The sequence below is a fragment of the Pleuronectes platessa genome, chromosome 8 (assembly GCF_947347685.1).
Source record: "Pleuronectes platessa chromosome 8, fPlePla1.1, whole genome shotgun sequence".
NCBI lineage: Eukaryota > Metazoa > Chordata > Actinopteri > Pleuronectiformes > Pleuronectidae > Pleuronectes > Pleuronectes platessa.
Genome location: NC_070633.1, coordinates 9,077,368 through 9,103,935, shown reverse-complemented (window position 1 = coordinate 9,103,935; position 26,568 = coordinate 9,077,368). Strand labels below are relative to the sequence as shown.

The window sequence follows — 26,568 nt, the reverse complement described above, 5'->3', positions numbered from 1 at the left end:
TTTGTGTTTTGGCTCCCAGTTTGTCACCTGAGAATCCAAAAGCAGAAAAGACCAGCCGTCTGTCTGCTAATGAGTTTTTAATTATATGAGGATTCCTTCGGCTGGGATCAAAGCCAACATGGCAAGGATGCCCCCCACTTGTGCCTATTTTCTCAAATTGAAATGTAAACAAGAAAGTATTAATTATTTGTTGCTGAACAGACTGACATACTATCGATAGATAGACTGGATTAAATTGAAGGTACACTACTTGTATATCAGGTATCTTGAACAGTATGTAAAAGAGTTAATCTGTGACTTCTCCTTGAGTAATTTAACGTGTAGCCAGTTTTCTACATTTTAACTTCCCTACACATGTGCTGGAAACTTTTGGGTTTGTTTTATAAAGTCGCATTAGTATATTCATTAGGGGGCAGACAGAATGTGTCTTTTAAACCATGGACTGGATATAAAGATGAAGAAGCTTCTGAAATTGAAAATGAAGCTAAAGCATCTCGATCGCCTCCTGTTGGCTGACTACAGTATAGGTCATGTTCCCTGCCTCCTCCATCGTAGTTGATGGGATATGGACAAAAAATATAATTTAAGGCCAAAAATGTTTCCTCAAAGGTGGTTCCTTGCTTTTTAAAGATAGTTCTTATTACGATGTTGATCTGATATGTTATTTGATGCTATAAAAAGGGGTGAAATATCATGATTGACAGCTGAGACTGACTTATGATTTGTTGAGTGTGTGTACCAACGAGAACTCAATACTTCGGTTCAATTTCCTGATCACTACTGCATAGACTGCATAGCTCTGTGCTTTTCTGCTCCCATTCACATTTGTCTGACAGGTCGGGCTGTTCCTGCTGCCCTCTCTCCTCTTGTCTCTCGGCTGCAAGCGCAATGCATGATGGTATATATTTGTCGGTTGGTGACCATTGGTTGTACCCTACTTGTCACGATGCTTTGTGAGAAACAATGAGTTCCCTGCATTGGATGTAAACAAAATTTACTTAAACAAAACAAGTAAGAAAACCTCTTGTGAACAAGACTTGTCGTTACCTGGAAGTGTATTTCTCTTTGGGTGAAAGCTAACACACCCCCTGCTCCAACCTTACTCCTCCCGGATCACCCGTCTGACGCAGGCACAGGGATGTGTTTTAACTTCAGGAGATGTTCCACTCTGTCAGTCATTTGTTGTTGGGAAGATGGTGCACAGTTGGTAATTCATAGTTTTTTTTGTTTTGGGTTGTTTTTTGCTGAAAACAGCAGCTTGCAGAGCTGGAAATAAAGGTGATGAGAGTGGTGATACCAACCAGTAAATGAAACCAAAGTAATGAGGTAAAAGGGGAAAGGAAGTGACTCTGAGTTGCAGATTTAGGTGATGATTCTCTGTCCCTGTGAGATAAAAAAAAGATAATGTTGATAAACGCTAAATAATGACCCACAGTGGCCCCCACTCAACATACGTTGATGCAAGTTTCACTAACAGAATGCACTCAGTTACTTTTTCTGTTTCAGATTAAGTACTAAATATTTAGCATGTCTGTTCCCTGTTTGAATCCTGGTTCAGCATTGGTCTTTTTATGTGGAGATTGTCTGTTCTCTCTATGTCTGTGTGTGTTTATCCAGGTAATCTAGCTTCCTTCCACACACCAAAGAAATGCAGATTGGACTTAAGATAATCAGAGACTAATGCCCTGTCCCATTTCCTCTCCCTCTGCCATACCCCTAAATTCCCTTCGCTGGAAGTGTCCCCCTCCAAACGGTGTCACAAAAGGAAGGGCCAGAAAATCTTCCTTATTGGGACATCACTCGAAACGGCATCAGCAGCGAACCAACATTTATCAGGGACAATTAATGTCAACTAACGTTATTATAAGAACAACCGTTATCAACCAACATTACAATAGGTAGAAGGGGTGTTTAAAGGGCTGTTCTTCAGTTATTGCTGTGTAGTGTTTGCTCAACTGAAGTCTTCTCTGCTCCCTCGGCTGCATCACCCACCAGTCACATGTTCAACAAGCAACAAGGTGGATTTATTTCAAAAGCTGTCAAGGTCTGACTGGAGAAAAACTGTGGTTCTGACAGGACTTCTTTACAAACTCTCATAAAATATTCTTTATGAGAACAAGAAAATTCAAATGTTAATACTGTTAAGACTTTTTTGCAAGAAAAACAAAACAAGTGGCTGGCTGTGCTGATAGACAGGCTTTTGGGATATTTGAATAATGTCTCAATTATTCTGTGCTTTTTTTTGTCGAGCTGAAGATTCACTCTTTCCCAGTAAATAATTATTCAGTGTAAACTGGCATTAGACATGCTTCTGAGTGTCCTATATTTAGAAATATGTCTTTCAAAAGTCCCAGTTCACGGCACCATCATTAATACAATGAAAGAGATTGTTAGAGGGAATGTGGAAGTATAACCACAACACTCAAATGAATCAATTAAGCATTTTCATTAAATTTTGAGGCTTTTGTGCCCCTTCAATATGTAAGAGCTACATATGAATCACACACATGATAATTATTTAACAGAAAAGATGAAAGGAGGAAAAGTTACAAGACAAAGACTTCTGCTTGGACTTTGTTTGACGTGTTTCAGAGCTGTAGTTCTGTGGTAATGGACCAAAGTTAATGGCACCACAGTTCCCAGTCAAACAGGGAAGATCCTGAGGCTGTTGCATCATGCTGTCAGGGTTGTTATTTTGCGAAGAATATCAAATTGAACAAATCTACCAGTTTGCTGAAGAAGCAGTTTAATCTTCAAAGATAAGAAATGAGACAAATAGGTCAGTCGGTCAGTCGATAGATGGAGAGAAACTTTATTTATCCCAAAGGAAATTTAGACATCAATAAATTATCTGTAATTCATAAGAAAATACTAAACTTAAGTGAGGAGAATGTAACGTAAAAAAAAAAAAAAAAAAACATATTGTGCATAGGTAAAGCATATGGGGGCAACAAATTGTTAGTTTATAAACAACTTACCTAAGACCAAAACCAAACATATTGTGCATAGGTTCTAATGTCATAAATGACATAATTTCTCTATGTCATTTACCTGATATATCTTTCTCCCTATTTTAAATGTTTTCCAGTAAAGCCAGCGGCGATAATTACATCTAAATAACAGCTGTCATTCTCATTATGCATAGAGGGCTGAATGTTCACCTCTTATATAATATCAGATATCCACCATCGTTGAGCTACATGAGCGGAGGAGGTGGAGGTAATCTGTAACGCTCAAACAACTCGTGCAACGCTGCAAGAAAACAGCTGCATCTTGGAGGATCTTCATACTAAAGAAACCAGTGTTATATCATCACTAGGCAGGGATTCTGTGTGGGGGGGAACTTTCTTGACTCTTTACCCTTAAAAACAGCAGTCAGACACATTGTTTTATTCAAATGTGAGAAAAGGAACATTTTTTAAATAAATCATGGAAAGTTGGAGATACAAAACAAGTCTTTGTGCTGCTTCTTGCTTCAGCCTCCCTATCGACTCCTGAGCATGAAGCTGTCCCTTGAAATCCTCACACAAACACCGTTCCTCCCTCCTCTCACAATGTGCCCTTTCCTTCTGTTTCCAGAGCCGACACTCGCCCATGTCTTTGCTTTGCTTGCACCTGACAATCTGACACTGGGATTTCCTACAAGCAAGTGTAGTGTGTGGGCTGCTTTGTTGAGCTGAGATGTGCAGGGTCATGTGCGGATGGGTGGGCGGGAATGTACAGTATTAGATTCTAAGTATATTCACTTGCACACAGGGAAGGAAAAGAGGAGCAGGCAAGTTGAGAAGTCCTCACAGATGCACTGATCTATCAACAGTATCCATCATCCTGAACTCTGGAGTTGTCAACTTGTCAAACCCCAACAAGGTGAGGAAACACCAGCTCAGCCCGGGACGGACTGCATGTGGTCTGTCTACGCCACCTAGTGGTGGATGAATGTGAATTGCCTTCACAGTTAATTGTGCAAACTTGACTTTCCATCCCGTTTCTAGTTTCATTGCCAAATCTTAGTTGGCTGAACTTCATGCCACATTAATTCAATGAGCCTTCTGTTGCTTTTGTTTATCGTATTTTCAAATATTTTTTGATCACCAAAAATACTAATGAATGTGTCAAACGGCAAAAATGTGAAAAGCAATCTAATACATCGAGACAGAATTGACAGCAGTGTCAAAGATTTTATAAGCAGCAGTTTCTGGTGTGTGAAATACTTGTGTGTTGTGCAGTGTTGCCATAGTTACTTTGAAAAAGTAACTTAGTTACTTTACAAGTTACTTGATTTTAAAAGTAACTAAGTTAGATTACAAGTTACTTGATTTTAAAAGTAACTAAGTTAGATTACAAGTTACTTTATTAGTTACATTCAGCAGCTGCCGACAACACCCCCGCCGCCTCAACATAAAAATGACAACCGGTTTGGCCAACACTAACTTTATTAGACACCGCCGGAGGCCCCCCCCCCCCCCCCCCGCGCGAACGGAGGGTTCCCCTAACGGGCGCTGTAGCTGAGGTGATCCGCGAGAAGAGCCCGACACACGTCCAGAGTCGCTGTCGCCGACCGTCGTACCCGGTCCCCTCCAACCGGTCCCCGCCTTCCGCAGCGCCGACGGACACCGCCCCGCGGCATACTATAAGGAAAGCCCCCGCACCGCGGACGAGCACCTCCCCCCCTAAAAAAACGTCGAGGAGTGCCGCACACCGAGCCTCCGGCGGCGTGGTGAGGAGGGCGACGGGGCGACTGCTCCCCCAGCCGCAGGACGTGCCCAGCGGGCTAACCACAAATACCGAAATAGTAACGCAAGGTGACTTGGACAAGTAACTTTAATCTGATTACTGGTTTGGAAATAGTAAAGCGTTAGATTACTCGTTACTGAAAAAAGCGGTCAGATTAGAGTAACGCGTTACTAAGTAGCGCGTTACCGGCATCACTGGTGTTGTGTGTTGTTCAGTGAAAAGCTTTGTTTTTTACAGGGGGGCCATGAAGGCACCTGTTACCATGACAACAGTACACATTATAAAAGAGTAGTCGTGCTGATGCGTTCAAACATCCATATCAGAGGGTGAGTTCATTTCTTTATAAGCATCAGTTTAAACATGAGTGAAACAATGTTTTATATGTGAACATGCACAGTAGTTAGAGCCAGTGATTCTTCATCATGATAAATACAAACACTGGGTCTGTCTGGTGGCAGCTAGAATGTAAGCAAATAGATAAATATATACAAGTACGTTTTTAAATGTGTATTCAAATTTACTGGGTAGAATATTAAACAGAATTATTACATTAACTGTTATTACTTCACAGAATGATTAAAGTAATCTGATCATTTAAATTCCTTTACATTAATGATCCGGTCCTGTGGGTAGTTCTCGCATTGCCCGGATAAGTCCTGATCTTTATAATCATAAATATGTGAAAGCACTCAAATCTTTGGGAGTAAAAACAGATCACTCCCAATCCAACATGTGCCATATTTGGATTTAACCCTGACACTCCTAGAGGCTAAGCTGGTGTGGTCCCAGTCTTTACCTACTTGATCACGAGACGTCTCATTCTTCTCTCCAGGAAGGAACAAACACCCCTTTAAAAGATGGATTAGAGATACTGTTTGTTTCCGGAAGATTGAAACCAGGTAAAATCTGATACCCACTTAAAGGCTGCCTGCATCAAAATTAGGCAAGGTCTTATCGTCTAATATGAGAGTTTACAACACTGCTATTAATTGAGATTTAGAAAAACTATTTTGGAGTAAGGGAAGTTACCCTCTTCTTACTCCAGTCTTTAGTATTTAGTATTTTTGTTTGTTTTGTACTGCCTCATTTATCCTTATCATAAAAGATCTATTTTTGTGAAGACAGACCTCAAGGGGATAACAAGTGATATTTTGGAGGGCGGGTGGGGGGATAGTGGCTTGAGCTGGGTAAATCTCATAGGTGCCTTCGTTTGATTGTTGCAGCTCCTCAATTGGCTATATTTTGTTTTCAATATATGCTGAAGACAAATTCAGTGGGCAAAAACAATAAAGAAATTTAAAGTATAATAACGATTATAATATGTCTAAATGCCTGAGCCTTTGAAAGTAATACAAATATACTGTATACAAGAAAAATGGTCAGTTCATCTGCAGCAGATTGAAGTTGATGACATAATGAATCGTTGCCTGTGGACATGTCTCTTAGGAAAGAATTAAAAAGTGGGAGCTGAAGTAAAAAGCAGGAGTACACAACAGGTGTGTGAACAGTCAGGTGGTCCTGGTTCAAAAGTTCAGTTTAGAGCTAGACTTAATTCTGCCTCATGTGAAATGCATCATTTTTCGTCAATGAAGATGTACTTTGGTTTGCTTCTGTGAACTGCAGCCACATTAAAGAGTGAGCCAGTGCTGCAGCAGCTGCCAGAGGAAACCTCAGAGATGTCATCACCACAAGCCAGTAGGTTTCTGTTATAAGCATCTGCTTCACAATTCAACTGGTGCTGTAGATTGATTGATCGATCAGTGTTTCATTTCTACCGTCTCTATCTCTTCTTTTTAAACAGAGGGACCAGAGGTTTCTCTATGTGATGTTGTTTCAGAAAGAGAAAGTGCTGCCAAACCACACAAACAAGGTAGAGTGGACAAAGTGACAACTCTGGTAAACAGACGGACAAAACTAAGGGAAACATGTTCTCGTTTGTTTCATTGTTTCCCTTCATTGTGTGTAGATATGAGGAGGAGGAGGGAGACACGACCGAGCCCATTCAAAGTGCCAGATGACAACAGCATTTTTCTACTGTGTGCAAATGAAAAGGAGGAACAGAAAGAGGTTGGAGCTAGAGTGAATACAGAGACAAATTATTTTACATGCAGCACATGACACAGGTGTTACCCAACTGTACAAATCGGTCTCCGCTGTGTTTAAGTCATGCTGCTGTTCTCCTCCATGCTCAGGAGATGCGTAAATTCCTGGCTCTGCCAATTGATAAGAAGACGACCCACGCTGCGCGAATGATGGCCAAGATTAAGAAAGAGCTGGTGGGAGAACTGGAGGAGGAGGAGGAGGAGAGGGAGAAGATGAAGAATCTAAAACAAATAAAGGCTAAACCAACTCTCCCTAAGCAAACACCAGGCAGACATGAGCTGAAGATTGCCATGATGAAACGAGGTGAAACTCTGTTAAGCTTTGTAAAGATGCTACACATAGTTTTTAAAATGGAATTCCACTGCCATTGCATAGATAACTTGCTTATTTAAATGTTCACTATTTTTTTTGTCCTCTGTCCCCAGACAACATATCGAAAGACAGTAAACATGACTTGATCTTCATGGAACGACAGAAAGCAGTGTTAGAGGTAAATCGCCTTAGAAGTTGCAAATATTTTATTAAAGGTGAAGCCATGAACTGCTATCCTCGGGCTCTCCGTTTAATATGACAAGTGCTTTTTGTCAGCCAGCAAATCATTCTAAACCACACATCACTGCACATGTGAAGAAAAACTGACCCGTCTCTGACCATAGGCAAAGCAAGCGATTGCCCCAAGCTGAGAGGGGCCCCTAGGAATAATTACATTAGTCCAGAGCAAAGAACGTTTTGTGAGAACCCCATGAAACTCTGTCAGCAGCCAGGTCCCTTTTGCCCAGGGGGCGCCATGGTCCCCTAAAACACTCCTGCTCCTGCTCCTGCCACTGCATCTTTGTTTGTGTTCCTCTTCAATTGTCCCCCTCATCTTTCCATATTCAGTTATGTCTGATGACGAAGAGGAATGAGATTTTGAAGATGGACAAAGCCACCGCGAAGGAGGAGAGGCAGCTGAAACAGCTTGAAAGGATCATAGAGAGAGACAACCTCAGCTTCGAAGAGTTCCTCAGGGAGAACGAGAAGAAGTCTGTGGAGGCCAGAACCTTGTGAGTATATCAACATATGGAATATCAGCAGAATTGTGGTTCTAAAAATTATTTTTGAATGAGACTGGTGTTCAAAACGATCACACCGCAGATGGTTGTGCTTGTCTCTGTTCTCAGTTTTGAACGAGAGGCCAAGTCCAAACAGGAGAAGAACACTGAGATCAAGAAACTGACTGTTGAAGTGGGGACCATAAAAAGGTCGCGCTCCGATGATGTTGTGTAATTAACACGTGCATGTCAGTTAATCATGTTTTATGTGAATACAAGTAAATACTGAGAAGGTGCAGAGAGGTGAACTTGGTTTGACACAGTGTCATGTAATGTGTATCTAAATAAACTCTCTCCCCTTCACAGTGAACTCGCCAAGTTTGATGAAATCCTGGTGGACTACAAGAGGTACAAGGAGCTGCTGTTCAAACTGTCTCCTGCAGAGTGGCAGGAGGCCCAGAGAGCGAAGGCTGTGAAAACTACAGTCCTGTCTGATGAAGACTCCGGGGACAAACCGGAGCAGGAGGAGTCTGCAACTAGGAACGGTGAGTACTTTACTCTGGTGCAAGTACAATTGTCTTGTACAGTGCCTTGCATAAGTATTCACCCCCTTTGGACTTTTCTACATTTTGTCATGGTATAACCACAGATTAAAATTTATTTCATCGTGAGTTCATGTAATGGACCAACACAAAATAGTGCATCATTTGGAAGTGGGGGGAAATATTACATGGATTTCACAATTATTTACAAATAAAAATCTGAAAAGTGTTGAGTGCATATGTATTCACCCCCTTTACTGTGAAACCCCTAACAAAGATCTGGTGCGACCAATTGCATTCACAAGTCACATTTGCAAGTCACATAATTAGTAAATAGGGTCCACCTGTCTGCAATTTAATCTCAGTATAAATACACCGGTTCTGTGACGGACTCAGAGTTTGTTGGAGATCATTACTGAACAAACAGCATCATGAAGACCAAGGAGCTCACCAAACAGGTCAGGGATAAAGTTGTGGAGAAATATGAAGCAGGGTTAGGTTATAAAAAAATATACATCTCTCTGAGCACCATAAAATCCATAATAAGAAAATGGAAAGAATATGGCACAACCGCAAACCTACCAAGAGGAGGCCGTCCACCCAACCTGAAGAGTCGGACAAGGAGAAAATGAATCAGAGAAGCAACCAGGAGGCCCATAGTTACTCTGGAGGAGCTGCAGAGATCCACAGCTGAGGTGGGAGAATCTGTCCACAGGACAACTATTAGTCGTCTACTCCACAAATCTGGCCTTTATGGAAGAGTGGCAAGAAGAAAGCCATTGTTGAAAGGGATCCATAAAAAATCCCGTTTGGAGTTTGCCAGAAGCCATGTGGGAGACACAGCAAACATGTGGAAGAAGGTGCTCTGGTCAGATGAGACCAAAATTGAACTTTTTGGCCTCAATGCAAAACGCTATGTGTGGCAAAAACCCAACACCGCCCATCACCCTGAGCACACCATCCCAACAGTGAAACATGGTGGTGGTAGCATCATGCTGTGGGGATGCTTCTCTTCAGCAGGTACAGGGAAACTGGTCAGAATAGAGGGAAAGATGGATGGAGCCAAATACAGGGAAATCCTTGAAGAAAATCTGATGCAGTCTGCAAAAGACTTGAGACTGGGGCGGAGGTTCATCTTCCAGCAGGACAATGACCCTAAACATACAGCCAGAGCTACAAAGGAATGGTTTGGATTAAAGAATGTTGATGTCTTAAAATGGCCCAGTCAAAGCCCAGACCTCAATCCAATAGAGAATCTATGGCAAGACTTGAAGATTGCGGTTCACAGACGGTCTCCATCCAATCTGACTGAGCTTCATCTTTTTTGCCAAGAAGAATGGACAAACCTTTCCATCTCTAGATGTGCAAAGCTGGTAGAGACATACCCCAAAAGATTTGCAGCTGTAATTGCAGCGAAAGGGGGTTCTACCAAGTATTGACACAGGGGGGTGAATACTTATGCACCCAACAGATGGCAACTTTTTTGTTCTCATTATTGTTTGTGTCACAATAAAATTTATTTTGCACCTCCAAAGTACTATGCATGTTTTGTTGATCAAACGGGAAAAACTTTATTTAAGTCTATTTGAATTTCAGTTAGTAACAGTACATAATGGGAAAAAGTCCAAGGGGGGTGAATACTTATGCAAGGCACTGTATGTGCACGTAAAGCACTTTGAATTGCAGATCTGTCGGAAATATGGTTTATAAATACACTTGCCTTACCAAGTAAATCAACATGAAATATATTAAGATGTCATTGGTGACTGAAATTGTTTTTCTTATTATCTAACTACTCATTATTATTATTGCTTTGTTACAGTGAGTATGGATGGTACTAATAGTGTGATATGAATGATAATGTGTGCACAGGTTTGGAGGACAACGTGTCAAGTAGAGAGCCGCCTTCCGTCAGAGAGACGAGGTTGTCGTCAGCCCACAGCGACTCACTGTGAGGAAACAACTACACACTTAACTCAGCACTGTCTCCCTGCACCTCCAATGTGTGTCTTGTACATAATGCAGGATGATCTTAAAAAGGCAAAATAAAAATTCTTTACCTGTAAACAGGAGTTAAAAGCATGTGTAGCATATCATGTAATATACTCACTGTTGTAGCACACGCCATGATTGTGGTTTGTGGAACATGTATTTAGAATCCTGTTTACATGCTGCTGCAAAAGGTTCTCCTGACCTCAACCCCTTTCTTTCTCATCACAGGATCGCAAATTCTGATCAGGATGGTGACAGCTCAGAGTTTGAGGTCAGATTTCCTTAAAACTGAACTTTGCTCTTGAGTTTATATCACTGGTGCTCACAGTAAGCCTGTCTCTGTCTCCTTCTTATGTCTCATCTCTGCAGGATGAGCCAGAGCTCTACTTCTCTGACCCCCAGCAGCTCTTAGATCTGGTGACAGAGCTGACAGAGCAGAACTTGTCCCTGATCCAGAACTCGACAAGGGTGGAGAAGATGGTGGAGGTGCTCCGACTGTCGATGGACACAGCCAGGGAGAAGATGTAAGCATCACTTATCTGTGAATGAATGTTTTTTTGTTTTGTTTACCTGTTGTTTTCCTGTAAAATCTACACTCTGACATTACTGTATGGACACAGGTACTGGTTGTATGTTGTTATATGCTATTTTTTTGTTTAAATGTCAGTATGGGTGTGTGTTTCAGCCAAACAATTAAATCAGAAAGTGGAAAATAAGAATAAAAGCTATATAACTAATACAAGTCCATATCATCACACTCCTCTTTGCTTGAAATTCCGTATCTACTTTTAAACCTGTGCAGATTGACAGTAAAATATAGTAAACTATTTTATTAATTTCCTCGACTTGGTCCCCACCTTTCCTTTCTGTAGTGAAAAGGATGAAGAGCAGCTAACGCTACAGATAAGTGACATCAACCAGAGAATCCACAAAGAGAAGGCGAGAGGCAACAGGCTCAAACAGAAGGTTCAGCTTCATGTCTCGTTGAACACTGAGGACCAAGTAAGAAAGAACAAAACACGTTTGAACCTAAAAGCTGCATGTGGCATCGTCACATGTTATTTGGCACCAACAGACCGGACACAGCATGTTATTGCTGACTGTCTGAGTGTGTTTCTCTGACAGGATGTGATGCTGGATGCTCTCGGCGAGAAGGTTGCGGAGGTGCACCGCAGCTGTGTGGACGACAGGATGACCAACCTCAGCACCTTGGAGAAGCTGGCCACTATTGAGAACCATCTGTCTGTACTGCTGCAGAGCCTCGAGAGCATCCCTGAAGAAAGCTTGGATATGATGAAGAAAATAAAGGACAGCGAGAGGAGGACAAGGTACTTTCTATCAACTGGAAAAGAAGATTAATAAAAATGAAGGCAGCAGCATGTTATTTACCAATCCCTTCTCCTCGTGCATCGTGATGCAGGGAGCGTGAAGAAAAACTGATAGAGCAGAAAGAGAAGCAGAAAGAAAGGATGAGGAGGTATATGGAACGATCCCTGGCTGACTCTAAGAAAATAGTAAGTCATTTGCTTAAAACGCTTTCATGCAGCCTGTTATACTACTGTATAAACGTTGTTTTACCACGAGTAAACATTTATTTGAGGTTTATTTGAAAATCTGAAACAAATTTTGATTTAAAAGTAAAATAAATCATGAGTGATTCATAATTCCTAACCCATTGTCTTTCAGAGTGGGAGAAAGCTCATGCCTAGATGTGTGCCTGTTACCCAGAAAGTCAAAGTCAGCAACGTGGACAACATCCCCGCTGAGGATGAGCTCCATGCCTACCTCTTCACTGCTGAGGACTGAGGAGTCCAATGTTTCACCATGACAAAGACATAGAATGACTACATTGATAGAATCAGCATTATAGATTAGGTTAATATAGTAGAACTATGTAAAGTACAGCAAATTAAACCTTGGGATTGCAGTGAATAACTGAGTGCCTGGTTGTAGTGGTGCAATCTCGCTGGAGTTATTTACTTAAGTTTTTTTAAGGTATCTGAGTATGTATTTTGTTATGCTCCTTTTTTCTACTGCACTACAATGCAAGCTATTATATATTTTACTCAACTATTGAGAGCTGTAGTTACCTTTCAGATATAAATTGGACAATAAAATGATCAATATGGAGAGACACCAGCCTCATTAACACATCATTGATTTTTGAACTGCCCAAATATTTGTTTACTACCGGTAGACTACTAAAGCTATTACCTATGTCGGAGGTCTTAGAGAAACCAATATTTCATGTGCAATCTCCTGATATTGAGCTGTTTAACAAACAATATAATTTCTTTTTTTTGTAACAACAAACATTGTTTATAAATTGATTGATTATGTTAAACTGGAAGCAGAAGAGCCAGACTCACTTAAACCTGTTTAAAGATGTGATATGTGCCTCCAGTGACAGCAAACTAAATTTGCACAAAGAGTTGATAGAACAGGTTTGATTTAGCAACATCTTTTATTTCAATGAGCTAATCTCTGTTGTTGGTAATAAATTAATCGATCCTGAGACATCCTCTATTTATTTTTGATTTGTTTTATTGTCTTTTGGATGTTACCAGTGCTTTTGTCTGTGGCCTGCTTTAATAAACCAGCGTTTTGTTACATCTCTCACGTTTTATTTTCAATAAATCATCCAATATTTCCCCCAAAAAACGGAACAGAATTGTGTATCTACACAATTTAAATGTTATTGATATTGCACATTTAAAACAACTTGTTTGAACAAAGTGCTTCACAAAGTAAAAGATACAACAAGACAGCAAGAGGCAACACATCAAAATACCAATAGTAAAAAATAAGATAATATCAACGAAAATAGAATAAATTAAAATTAGATAAAGGTAACAGTAAAATTATGTCTAACTATTTTAATAATGTCATTTATTATAATTTATCACTTACAATGGCCACATTTCTGCAAAATGTGCTTTGATGTTTGATACTTTAAGTAAAATTTTGATTATAATACTTTTATCCAGTCATCCATCGATCGATCCCAGCTGACGTAGAGGTGGGTTACACCCTGGAAAAGTATACAATTTTCTTTCTTTCTTTTTTGTTGTGCAGTCATTTTTACTTAAATCAAGGATCTGGCAGGTTTTATAACTGTTATAACTTAATATTAGATCTTTAAATGGCTGATTAGTGTTTTTTTTTGCGGTTTTCTCCGTCTCGATACCATTATGAACGTGGATTTGATTTACAGGTTTTAAGTTGCTGTTTTACCTTATTACAAACCTCACTAACACTGACACTACAGTGACATGACGATAGGGGGCGGTGTTGCGTATTGCTGTCCTGCACGTCATCAGTCGGAGGGAAGGAGGATGCGGAAGTGTCTGAGCAGGAGGAGGAGGACAGGAGTTGCTGGACATGTATTTATCAGCCGTGATGCTCCAGCAGCTGTCAGGCAGCTAGGTCCCGGGCTTATCCGACAATGCGATGGGTAACTGCTGGGCTTACTGTGCGGGTCTCTTCAGGAGAGAGGCCAGCAGGATCCAGAGAGGAGGCGGGTAGGTGGAACATCTCGGCTGTTGCTGCCCCAGCTAACTTCACTAGCATCCTCTGAACCCTGCTAACGTTAGCTAACAGTGGGTTAGCTCACAGCTGGTAGCACAGTGTGTGTCTGTGTCAGTGTGTTCACACTTGTAGGCAGCTCCGTGTGGTGATGGGTTGTTAGTGAGAGACGGAGAGCGGCCAGGCAGACAGACACAGGCCGGGTTGTGTGAGGTCCCTGCGGGGTTGTGTCAGCAGGACTCCAGACCCCACCCCTGTTGTCACCAGGGTGGACATGGAGTTGGTCAGGTCTAATTAATGGAGAGCAACAGCATCAAAGACACAGAGACAGAGCTGTTGATGGAGTCTACGAGAGCAGCTCTAGACTAATACCTGGAACCTGTCTTCCTGTCAGTTCTAATACTTACACTCACCTGATTGTTTGTAGCGTTACTTACAGGCAGACATGTCACCCGATGTGTCATCAATAATTAATGTTTTTATCCTGTGCTTTGTCAGGATTAGAGCAGACTGGCTGTCCTTGTACAATTACTTCTATGCATTTCTATTATGATAATAATATAATAAACTTTATTTCTTTAGTGCCTGTCAACCAGAGTTATAAGGTGCTTATCAAAAATACAATATAAGTTAGTAAAGCATAGAAAAGCCAGATCTTACCCAACTGTGCAATAAACAGATAAAAGAACAACAATAAAACAATTAAATAAAAACAATAGAAACTGTAAGAGATCCAGTCTATACATTTTGAACCACTTCTTGAGCTGAGGCACTGATTCTGCTGAGCTGATGTTGAGCTCGGGTTTAAAAGCCTGATCCCTTTGGTTTGAAACCTGGATCGTGGGACTTTTAACAACATTCGATTCTGTTATCTCAGGCGTTAGTGTGTGAGGGGGGTAAAAGTGCTGAACTATATAGTGGAGCCAGACTATGTACTGATTTATAATTATCTTCAAGCAAAGAGATGAATAGATTTGACTAAATTCTGTAGTGGAGCTTCTACTTGACAGAATCAGCAGTTGTGGGGTTATTGATGCGAGCCTGGTGGTTTGGAAACCTCGTAACCTTTGCTTGCTTCCCATTAGGCCATACTTCAACAAAGTAAAATGACAGGAGTCTTGACTGGAGTAATAAAATTAAGGTTTTGCTCCATATCCAGTGAAGTCAAAAATATTATTGTTGTTGGTAAATTTAGCACAAGGGTTAGTATGTCAGTTATGTCACCTATATAACAATTTCCTTTAGGCTGTCACAGGTAAAACACCAGCTGGGAGGTCACCTGATCTGTGTGTGGTGAAAGTGCTTAAAGGTTTCAGCCAAACCAAAGCAACAGACATGTTTCATTTCAGAGAAATCACAGACCTAATCAATAATTAATTTAGATGAGCCTGATGGGAGGTCCTGGTTGTGCACAGTGACATCACTTATTGAGCCGCACATCCATCCAGTGTTGATTAATGTATTTAAAGCACAGACCATGTTTATCATTAATGGTCTATAAGTCTATAGATAACAATATATAACTGTATTCAGGAAATCACTGGCATTTGGGTTTGATGATGTCAGCGTATAATTTGTTGTATTAAAATAGACTAGTCGCATATGTGTGTTTAGTATGTGCTTTGTCCAAATCACATCTGGTAGTTCAGTAGCCAAGCAAAAATATGTTGATGTCTATAGCTGCTGCCCGAAATGGACTGAACTCCAGATAGTCTGGCATTCTCCGGAGGGGCTGTATGTGACAATGCAAAATGTTCTCGTGTCAGCCCCCTTATAAAACCTTGGGATAGTGTCTGAATGAGCCCGTACGAGAATTCTCCTCCACACCTTCAACATTGTTTCATTTAATCCGACCTGTCTCACACTGGATGTTTCCTTCAACTGCAGCTGCTCAATTAACTTCCTCTCCCAGATTCCCTGTTCTTATCATGAGTTTATCTCAATGTCAGAGGTCTAAAATGTTATCATCATGCAGCTTCTGCGTTAAAAATAGCAGCAATTGAGTTTATATGTTTCCTGTCTTCGGACTTTGTTGTGTTTTAACAGCTTTCAGTTTCCCGTCAGTGTTTTTATGTTCTCTTAATCAATCTTACAGATCCAAATATTTCCGAAGCAGCACCACAGGGGAACATTATACAATAGAGGTACGTCTTATACGCTTACTGCTGCTGTTTACTTTGACTCAGACTCAGTGTGATGTTATGTCTCATTGTGACTTTTTATTTTGCAGTTTGAAAATCTGGTAGAAAGTGATGAGGTAAGTCTGATCATCTTTCCGATTATACTTATATTAAGGAGCTTTTGATGCCTAAATAAGTTCACGGAAAACATTGTTATTGACTTTTCTCTCAACTCTATTATTCAATCAGCTTGGGACCAAATTACATGGTATAAGACTGAGTAAGTGTTTTGACGTGTAGTCTAATTAAACGCTGCATTAAGCCGGTACTCCCAGGACACTTTTTACTTTCAGACCCCCATCCGACTTCCTCCAGTGATGGAAACCAATGTGCACCCAACACACACCCATCACTGTTATAATGGCAGTCTTCCGTTATTCCTTTCAAGGAGTAACTCGATTACTGTCTGCACAGTTCCAGACTAGTGGCACTCGGGTCAAACAGAGCAGCAGTCAAGCTGAGTTTTACACTGGCAGTCAGTGCTAAAAGGTCCCATGTTGTTTTTTTGCATTGCAGGGGGAGGGAGAGAGTCCACAGCCCTGCCCGAGGTAAGACGTCTCTTGATCTGAAAAAATCACCATGAGTTATCTCTAACAAAAATACGTGTATATATTAGATCTGTTTATTTTTTCTTTTATCAGGCCGATCAGTGAAGATGAGATCAAGCACCTCAAAGAACATCGCTATGCTGCCATCTCAGACAGGCAGCTTCAGATAGACAAGAAGATCCAAGCAGAGGTAAGACAGTTCATAAAAGCATCTTTAGACAGATCTGTCTTTGTTAGATTAACAGCCTCCATTTTTTCACTTTATGTTTTTAGACAAATTTTTGCTTACTTTTAATTTGCTGCATTGCTTTTTCTGTTTTGTAATTTTTCTGTTCTGTCTTGTTTGTTTTCATTTTGTTTATTTCTGCTCAGTTAGAGGCACAAGAGGAGAAGTTAAGGCTAGAAGAGGAGGCTAGAAATGCCGCCCAGCGTGAGACCGCCAGGTTGGCACGTGAGCGAAAAATGAAGGAGGTGAGGCGGCACTGAGCGCTCCCTTCTGCCAGATTGACTAACTGCTTGGCTTTACAACTTCTCCTCTAACCTGATGACCAGCATTTCAAGCCATGGCCTCTGTGTCTTAGCGGACGCAATGATATTGTCTTTTGTTTAGTCAATGGTTTTTGCTCATTAACCTTTCTCTCTCAAATCAAGAGGTTCCTCCAAGGTGCACTGGAACAAAGAGTCAATTCAAGTCATTTCAAAGTAGCGAGGCTTAATATGTCTGTTTTATTTCACAAAACAGGCAGTGAAATGAGAAAAAGTAAATTTCTTTTAAAAAATGCCATTATTATTATTTGCCTGTTTTTCTGTCCACACAATCATATCAGGCATCAGGAGTAGAACAAAGTACACATTGGAATATATGAGAGTATCATAATTCTTCTTTTTCATCTTCCTCCTCTTCCTGAAAATGGCTTCCTCTTATTATTATTGTTGTTGTATGATATCATGATATAATGAAAATGAAAACTGTTGCTCAAAAGATACTGCTATGAAGATTTCTCAATTGCTTTTCTTGCCACATTCCACTTTCTTTGTTGCTGCTTTGTTAAATATATTAACTCATGTGTTTTCCTGCTAGCACCGTAACTGTTAAATTTCATTTCTTGGATTAATATAGTGCGTCTGTATTTGAATCATGAGAAGATATGACTTATTTTCTGACATTTTTATTGGCAGCTGTCTGCCCAGAGGACACGAGGGAAAGCAGGAGGCCCTGGCAGTGAAGCTCAAAGAAAGTGAGTCATTTAAGTTCATAAGACAATAGAAGAGTTGTTGAGCTGAGGACAAGCTGCAGTCATGAACTTCTGCTTTGGTTTTAGTTGACATATTAAGAATATATTCACCTTAGCTGGTGCCAGATATAAAAGTAAATGTAAGAACATTTAATTCCCAGCATCTGCTAAATCCCAACTTGCATATCACAGCCCTTCAGATGTGTGATGTTGCAATTTGGAGAAAACAATAGTTTCTTTATTATGCTCTCAACAGGAACATTGATTTAAAGATGTGAGAGCTTGGTGTGTTGCTGCAGTCACAGTGTGTAGGCTGCAGAGCAGGTATTGCATCACTACAAGGTATCCAGTCTCAGAGTTCAGTGCTTAACTCCTTCTCATACTTTTCAGTGGTAATGAAAGCAGGCTGCACAGCACAGCCGAGCACTGTATCAGCTTCCATCTCAGGTTTAAGTTAAAGTCTCCACAGGAAGGTTTATTCAGGCCCACTGAGTTATAGGACTGATGATTTTTGTGCTTTCATTTCAATCTGTCAAAAAAATTGCGATTGCATTGAGTGATTCAACTTAAATCTGTGGTATTCTCAAGTTTCTTCATTACAACCTGTTTCAGACAAAACTGTGGGGAGGATTTTGATGTCTACCTCCAGAATGTAAGAGCCCAGTCTGATGCTTTCAGGAGCAACAGTGAGTGAAACTTCTTGCTTCAATTGCACTATCTCAAATAATATGCAAAACATTTGTGCTGATATTACATTATGTTTGTCATTTAAGACCATTCTGCATTTTACATAGTTACATGGTCTCTATTATAATCGCTACTTCTTTTTCCAGGACTTCCCTCTGACCCCAATGTGGTGACTCCCAACACAGAGTGCAGCTGGGATTTCACCACCAAGACTCGCTCCACTAACGATGATGGGACCTCACTGGATCTAGAGTGGGAGGATGAGGAAGGTGAGACTTAAGTTTTGCTCATATTGAAAAGTTTACACTGGTTAAGCTGTTAATTGTACTCTTAGTTGTGCCTTTAAAGCCCCAGCTTGAAGGTTTAAAGAAAAATACCTTTTGAATTGGTGAAATGGTTGATCCATCAATCGTTTATGTGATATTTTATCAAGGGCTTCAATCGCACTGAGAGATCAGAGTCAAGAGTTTTCTCTCCATCCAAACAGGGTTCCATTTTTTTTTTTTATCCATTGATTCTGTTTTCCAATTACACTGCAGCAAACAGGAGGAGGAAGGTTCAGGCCATTTGTTAACATAAAGTGCAATGTGTATGTATTAATAAAAGAAGCCACGGCATGGAGACAGTACACCCTCAATATATCCAAGTTTTTAGTTGTCTTTCAACACCAAATCCTCATTAACCTTGTTGGTCCTCTCTCATCTAATCATTTAGTAAGACTCCGTTTCTCTGTGATGTGACGGCTGCTCCACAGAGTCGACACTTTCATTTTATAAGTGCAGTGTCAGACTAACACACAGGCCGCACTGGAAGCTGGTGCTACCACTGCCACACAAAAAAATTAACTTAACAAGTTTTACATTTATAAAATATATTATCTTGATTTCTCCGAGAATAATTCATGGGTATTGATGAAAAACAATCACGTGTAGGAGATTGAAATTTACTAGTGTGCACAATTAGGGGCAGATCCAAATAAATATCCAGATCTAGTGAATTTAAATGTGGTTTCATTAGGGGACTGTTTGGCCTTGGCTGAGGTATGAACTCTGAGTTTCATTTACATTATATATGTATTATTTTTCGGTTGTTCTATGGCGGGGCACTGTGGGACTGCACAGGTTTATTGATATTTATTCCCCACTACAAAACCTCCTGTTTTACCTGTGTCAGTCTATTCAGCTCTGTCAATCCTATGTGATACACATCACTAGGATATGTCTTCTTAGTGCAAGTTTAGAATTTGCATTAGGTAGTCTCATGTAGGAACATGTCACATGGGTTGTGGCCCCTCTGAGTCAGTTGACCGCCTGCAGCACTTTTTGTCTTCAGTAACTTCTGCTGAGAGAACGAACGCTTGTTTCCTCATGTTGTAGGAATCAATCGGGCACTTCCAGCCTGGGAGAGGTCTCGGACGGAGGAGGACATCCTGCGTGCAGCCCTGAGGCCCGGCGCCAAGCAGATGACCAGCGGCCCGACTTCGACCTCTGAGGACTCAAACGCACTGGAGTGGGAGAATGATTTTGTGAGTACTCAACCAGAGGACAGTGCAAACAATGAATTTGAAGGGTTTGTCAATCCCGTCCTAGACACTCCCTCTGAGGATGCCTCGGACAACCAGGACAGATAGTGTCCGTCACCAAAGGAGAAGACGTTTGCCCTCTTCGTGTCAAAGCCCAGCAGCTTTTTCGCCTCATGAAATGGAAATGTATAACCTCGCTCTTCATATTCTGTAACATGAGACTGATGCTGCGGTAATATGCTGCAGATCTCTCCACTTCAGAACACTGTAGTGACATTTTATGAACTACTCATTTTTCAGTGCCTTCATTTGCTAAATTAGCCGACCATTTTATGCATTGTGACTGATGGATTAAATCCATTACCGTCTGTCACGTTTTTCAGTGAGTGCTGATTTTCAAGCCACAGTGGCTGCTGCAGAAGCTGTGTTCTATACTCGCTGATAGAAATGGAGACATGTCAAAGGTTTTGGGGTGGGTGGTCCTGCAGAATCATTTATTGGGGTTCTTTAACATCTCACAGTGGGAATTTGTTCTCTGCATTTAACCTTTTCAAACTACTTAGCAGCGGCGCCTGGAGAGCAATTGCAGTTCAGAGGTCAGCACCTTGCTCAGTGGTAATGTCAAGAGTATTCCTGCATGTATTTAGAAGTGAGAATAAACCTGAGTTAGCACAGAAGAAACATCCGAACTACAGACACAAAAACATCCTCTCTCTTACCTTCCTCTTCCTTCTATTGGTTCATTGTGGTCCGCCAGGTATATTGAGTTAGTGCATGATGGCAAGAAAAGCAACTGGATTGAAGTTACTGATCAGAAACATGAAGCATTGGACTTAATTCATTTAATGACTCAGTTCAATAATACAGCCACAGTTTCCACATTTGAGCCTGGACCCATGTTTGTCTCTTCTTCAGTTGCTTGTTTAATGTTTTTTTGAATCATTGGTCGGTTGCTGTGTGTCCTTGAATAAACCGTGCATTTTGGGAAATGATGTCAGCGCATGCACTCTGACAATAAGGCTGTGTTCATAGCACTGACATCATCCACAGTGAGTTTTTATACAGTTAGCCCAATCTGCTACAGAATCATTTTTGACAAATAGACTCCATCAACTTTGTAACTGATGTATTTTCTGGGGTTTTAACGGATCAACCAAACGGTTACGTAAAGATACATTTATGTAACCAGGCACAAAAGCAAGTTCTGTATTTGATTTAAAGTGTCAGCCTCTCAACAGCATCATGTCCAGGAAAATACATGTAAAGACAGGAAAGCATGAAAACACAGAGACCGTCCTCTAACAATAATATGATCAGTAGTTAGGGTTGCAAAATTAAGGGAATATTCAAAGTGGGAAACTTTCCATGGGAATATACGGGAATTAACGGGAATAAACTGGAATAAACTGGAAATGTGTGGGTAATTTATACTGACTGTATTTACCTTGTCATATACAGACATAAATATACATATTTTGTTTTGTCATAGGCTGATTTGAGCCCTGAGGAGACTTTGGGCACTTGACTATATGCTTCTGGATCTGTTTCATTCTTAACATAGGTCTTTGCACAGTATTTGTAAATGTACACAGCCTTTCCTTCTACATTGGCTGGGGTGAATTGTCTCCACACATGAGATAGTGCACGTGGAATTGTTCTGTAGAATAAGATGAGAAAAAAGGCTTGTAAGAAAACACTAATGCATGGCCAGAGATATAAATAGTTGGCCAAACAATTGGAATCGTCTTTAAAAATATTTACAAATGAATAGGAATAGGCTAGATGTACAGATGAACAATCCTCAATCAGCAAGCTAATATATTTCCCCCAGTAATATCATCGAACTACAGCAGGCCTCAATAGCCCTGCTGTAGTGTGCAGGATGCTGGCAATTATATGTGCATGTGATGGAGAAATGCACAGTGGAGGGTTGAAATTCAACGTGCAGCGTGTGCTGCATTCCATACATCTTTAAAATAGATTTTTGAATGATGTTTTTATTGCGCAGCGTTTAATTTGCGTTTTTTTTTTTTCAAAATTCCCCAGCTCAATATTTCCGTGGAAAGTTTCCAGAAAATTTCCGGAAATTTACCGAAAATGTTCCACCCCTTTGCAACCCTATCAGTAGTATTATGTTTCTAAATGTACACATTTAAATAAGTGAACATTTGACTACAATAGAGCTTTTATAAAATGGCATATTTAAGAACACGCAATGGCTTCTTGTTCATGGGCTCTTTGTAGAACATCTGGGTTTATAACTGGTCTTTTTCAAATCTGTATTTTCCTGTCATGTCCTTCATCTCAGCAGTTTTTAATTGTGAAAACCAAATCCCCATAACAGCACATGGAAATAAAAACATCATTGAGAAGCTACAATTACTAATATTATTATAGCACAAATTTCCCCTGATATTGTAAATGTATTAAGTATGTGTCATATGTCACATATAGAAAGCAAACATATTCAGCTGTTATTTGCTCTGACTTAAAATAATTATAATAGATTTAATGGTATAGCCCTGTTTCAATTCAAGTAACATAGAGCTTTTCACGCAAACAATATGAAATCCACAATGTAAAAAATAATAAAGATACAGATAACAAAAGTCATAGACCTCATGCGATAGAAGCGTTTTCTATGAGATGTGTCTTAAGAAGTGAGATAAAACAGGTAACCGATTCTGCTAGTCTAATCTCTCCTGGCAGATTGTTCCAAAGTTTCAGGGCCCTCACGGCAAAGGCTCTATCTGCTGTGGTTTTCAGCATGGATTTTGGAATGGCTATCAACGCTAAGGGGATAATAATGATGATAAGAATACACAACATGATGCAGGATACTGTAACCGGACACAATCTTAACAAAAATCTCTGTTTACAATTTTCAAAAACGACACTGCTCATTTCTGATTGGTTCGTTTGTGGCATTTTTTCCTGAGACATAATCTCAGATATCCATAATATCTGATCTGATATGGAATCCAAACCCGTTCCTCTAAACTAACAACAACATTCCTAAATCCAAATAATGGAAGCAATATATTGTGTATATTGAGATCCAGGGCCGGGTCTAGGCAGGGGCAAGAGGGGGCCTGGCCCCCTCAAATAAATGTTGTGCCCCCTCAAACTAAATAGGGTTAGGGTTAGGGTTAGGCACAATGCCCCCTCAAGATTTGTGGCTGCCCCCTCATACATGCCTGTCTAGACCCGGCCCTGTTGAGATCTAAGATTGAATGCAAGGACGTTATCAAACATTTGAACGACTGTGGACCTGAACTGTGTCGTGTTCTGGACTTAAAGCGATCCAGTGCTGCTCTGACAACTGATCTGCTGTATACATTACTGTGCATTACATTTTTATAACCTGACATTTTGATTCATCGCATTAGTTGTTTGAGCACAAGACGATAGAGTTTCACATTGATTATTTAATCCGTTTGAATCAGTGGTTGACAGATTGCACTCCAATGTATTAAGGTTTGATTTGTTTTTAATAGACATTCACTGAAATGATGTGTGAAGAGGAAATTGCACTTCTGTAGACAAGAGACACAGGTTAATTTGACTTTCTAATAAATGAGTGTCATTTAACAATAGTATTCTTTTTTTATCACATAAAAATTTCTGTTTTGCTGTGATTATGTGATCAGATTCATCACTGTAATTTTCTGTAAATCAAAACTGTACATTCCTTTCACACTGAGCCTAAGAAAAATAAAATATTTCAAAAAATGTCGTTGCCATCACATGAATTCACTGTAATGATCGGGTGCATATGAGCTGCCAAGCACAGCTGGGAGGTGGTACATCACTGAACAGAGTTCATAGTTCATAGTAATGTGGATTTAGTTGCTTTAAAAAAAATTATAATAATAATGTTTGATTTTCTCCAATAAATATATAGGAAATACAAGACTTGTACGACAAACTAAATCAGGAAATATGAGAACTGATGGTACCTAAGTCAATTCCAAGTCAGACTAAAAATGTACACTACAAATAAAAAGTAAATTCAGTAAATCTAAGCTACTAAGAGCTTGAAAGTCTACAATACACATAATTTCCAATTATAAAAATGATCTTTATAGTCACTAACAACAGGTACAATATATTCGGTTCATGTATCATAAGCCACCTGTATTTTTGCATAGCACACACACTTGTACTTTTGACTTACTGAGGAAACCCATTGGCATAATGCAGTTTAAAGCCCTCAATCCTCAAACAGCCCATTGAAACTGAGGACCATCTGTTACGTGCCGTGTTTTCCTTCTCTCTCTCCCCCTCTCTCTCTCATCTCCTGCAGGTGTGTGTGCTCCAGAGGCACATCCACCAGCGCAGCTGATGCCACTCGGCGATCAGGGAGTGGCCATAAGAACCCTCAGGTGAGCGTCAGGGAGACGCCAGTGAACCAGAGAGTCAGTGGACCAGAGAGCCGGAGTGTGAAACAGTTGGGACCAGACGTGGTGTGCGGACGGGCTGTGTGAGGACGGACTGCACCGACGGGCTGGTGGTTGAATGATAGTAGTGGTTGGCGTTGTTCTTTTTCCCCTTCCGGTGTGGGAAGGGTGTTTTCTGTTAATTAACCGTTGTTTAATAAATAATTGATCCCTGTTAAAATTAAGTTTCTGGCTTCCTTGTTTAGTGTTTGGTTTTATTTTATAATTGTTTGTCCCCCCACCCTAGACAGCTTGGGGGACATAACACCATCCAAAATGTTTTCACTCTGTGAGGTCTATACTCATAATGGTCCTCACAAAGATAGAGGTACAGGTACGCGTGTGTGAGTGTTCCTTTGGTTGTGATCTGTGATAACTCACCATCCCTTTGGCTCAGTTCCTTTAGAGGAGTTCATACTACTATATATACAAACAGACACTGACTGTAATGCTGTTAACCGGCACCAAATCAGAAGTACAGTGAATAGCAGTCTCCAAAACTCAAATAAACATCATTTTAAAATAATGTCACATTAAGTGCAGCCCAGATATGTGAAATGTGTCTCCTCCGACTGCTGAATCTACCTGTTTCATCAGCAGCTGATTAAATCAAGTGACAGGATGTGAAGCGAGTAAATACCTCGCTGATGTATCTTTACATTAAATATCAAAAAGTAGAACACACACAAACCCACCAAACTGTTTATAACCTCATGAAGGGGACTCAGTATGAATACTGATGGACTTCCTGATTAGTAAAATTAGAAGCAGGAATGTGGTTTTGTCTATTAATGTTCATTTGAATGTGTATTTAATCACATTCCACTGAGACATTTGGCAGCTCTAACACAAACTGTTGCTATAACCTGGGTTTGTTACATGAGGACAAAATATGTTTCCATAAAACAACAGTTACTCATTTAGCACTGGATTATCTCAGCAGAAGGGAGCTGGTCATAAAGCAGAGACGTGCACATGAGGGTGGATTTTGAGGGGTTTGTCTTTTCCTTCCAAGGTTGAGGCTGTACAGTTTAACTTTGTACCTTATGTCTGTAAATGAAAATTGTGTTTGCATGTTTCCCTTGATATGTTTCTTTGTTATAGATTGTGTTAACAGTAGATTTTTATACATACATATTTGATTAACTGTTGCCATGGCTGGTTTTTTTTTATAGCAAACATTGCATAAGGACACATGAAGACATACGGTAGGAGAGCAGTTTCCTGAAATGATCCACACCCTCTATACGTCACTGTTCATTGTGAATATCTAATTAGAGGATTGTAAACTCAACTCTGCACTGCGGCAACATCGTGGCATTGGAGTTGACACAACCTCTTGTGTTTCGTTATAAAAATAGCATCTAATCAATTCCCCTGCTGGTTATTTTTAAACAAATCGTTACAGTCAACATCGAAAGGTTATCCCTAATGGAGGAAGAAATTGAAATAAAGAGTCCAACTATTTAAAAGAAAATGAGGCAGACCTTTTTTAAACAAGAAGCAGAAATGTAAGCTTTTTTTTCTACTCATGGTGAACAGCAAATCCTGACCTGGTGTGAATATAACTTTGTTGATTGACACCCACTTCTCCTCGCCAGTAAATGACTCCTCCCTTATTATACTCCTCTTTGTCCTCATACCCTTTCTAGTAATTCTTAATACTATGGATTTGGCACAGCCTGATCACAGTTGTTTTTATCTGATTCTGATTAAAGCTTCACTAGACAACGCTTCTGCAGGTCTGAGAAATATGAACAGTTGTGAGAAGAAAAACCACAAGGGGGTTTTCAGTGTTGCATTAAACAGCAGTATGTATACATGGGTTCATGGAAATTTAGAATTCACAGATTACATTATATGACTCGGGAAGGAGGGGAGATCATTTCCTTTACCTTTAAGTAACAGATTATGAACATAAAATGTTACCTCCGCCAAAAGGATTATGTCTTCCTTTGCCTTTGTTTGTCTATTACTTAACAGGATTATATCACAACTACCCAGCGGATTTCCATGAAACTTAGTGGAAG

General features: G+C 40.2%; 2 protein-coding genes across 3 annotated transcripts; both read left to right on the top strand.

Moving 5' to 3' along the window:
* Positions 1–6,702: 6,702 nt before the first annotated feature.
* Positions 6,703–12,999, top strand: cfap100 (cilia and flagella associated protein 100). Its single transcript, XM_053429046.1, has 13 exons — positions 6,703–6,801; positions 6,927–7,140; positions 7,263–7,327; positions 7,717–7,880; positions 7,998–8,078; positions 8,235–8,413; positions 10,283–10,361; positions 10,631–10,673; positions 10,772–10,926; positions 11,275–11,404; positions 11,528–11,730; positions 11,823–11,916; positions 12,089–12,999. Exons 1-13 carry the CDS (start codon positions 6,703–6,705, stop codon positions 12,206–12,208), a joined length of 1,626 nt encoding a protein of 541 aa, XP_053285021.1. The 3' UTR covers positions 12,209–12,999.
* Positions 13,000–13,726: 727 nt separating this feature from the next.
* On the top strand, positions 13,727–21,088 carry ap1ar (adaptor related protein complex 1 associated regulatory protein). Of its 2 annotated transcripts, XM_053428603.1 has the most exons (10): positions 13,727–13,923; positions 16,023–16,071; positions 16,158–16,184; positions 16,624–16,655; positions 16,749–16,845; positions 17,028–17,126; positions 17,835–17,893; positions 18,503–18,576; positions 18,724–18,846; positions 19,954–21,088. In XM_053428603.1, exons 1-10 carry the CDS (start codon positions 13,853–13,855, stop codon positions 20,205–20,207), a joined length of 885 nt encoding a protein of 294 aa, XP_053284578.1. In that variant the 5' UTR covers positions 13,727–13,852; the 3' UTR covers positions 20,208–21,088. The 2 variants fall into 2 exon arrangements, with proteins under 2 accessions (XP_053284578.1, XP_053284579.1); XM_053428604.1 differs by lacking the exon at positions 17,028–17,126.
* Positions 21,089–26,568: the final 5,480 nt, after the last annotated feature.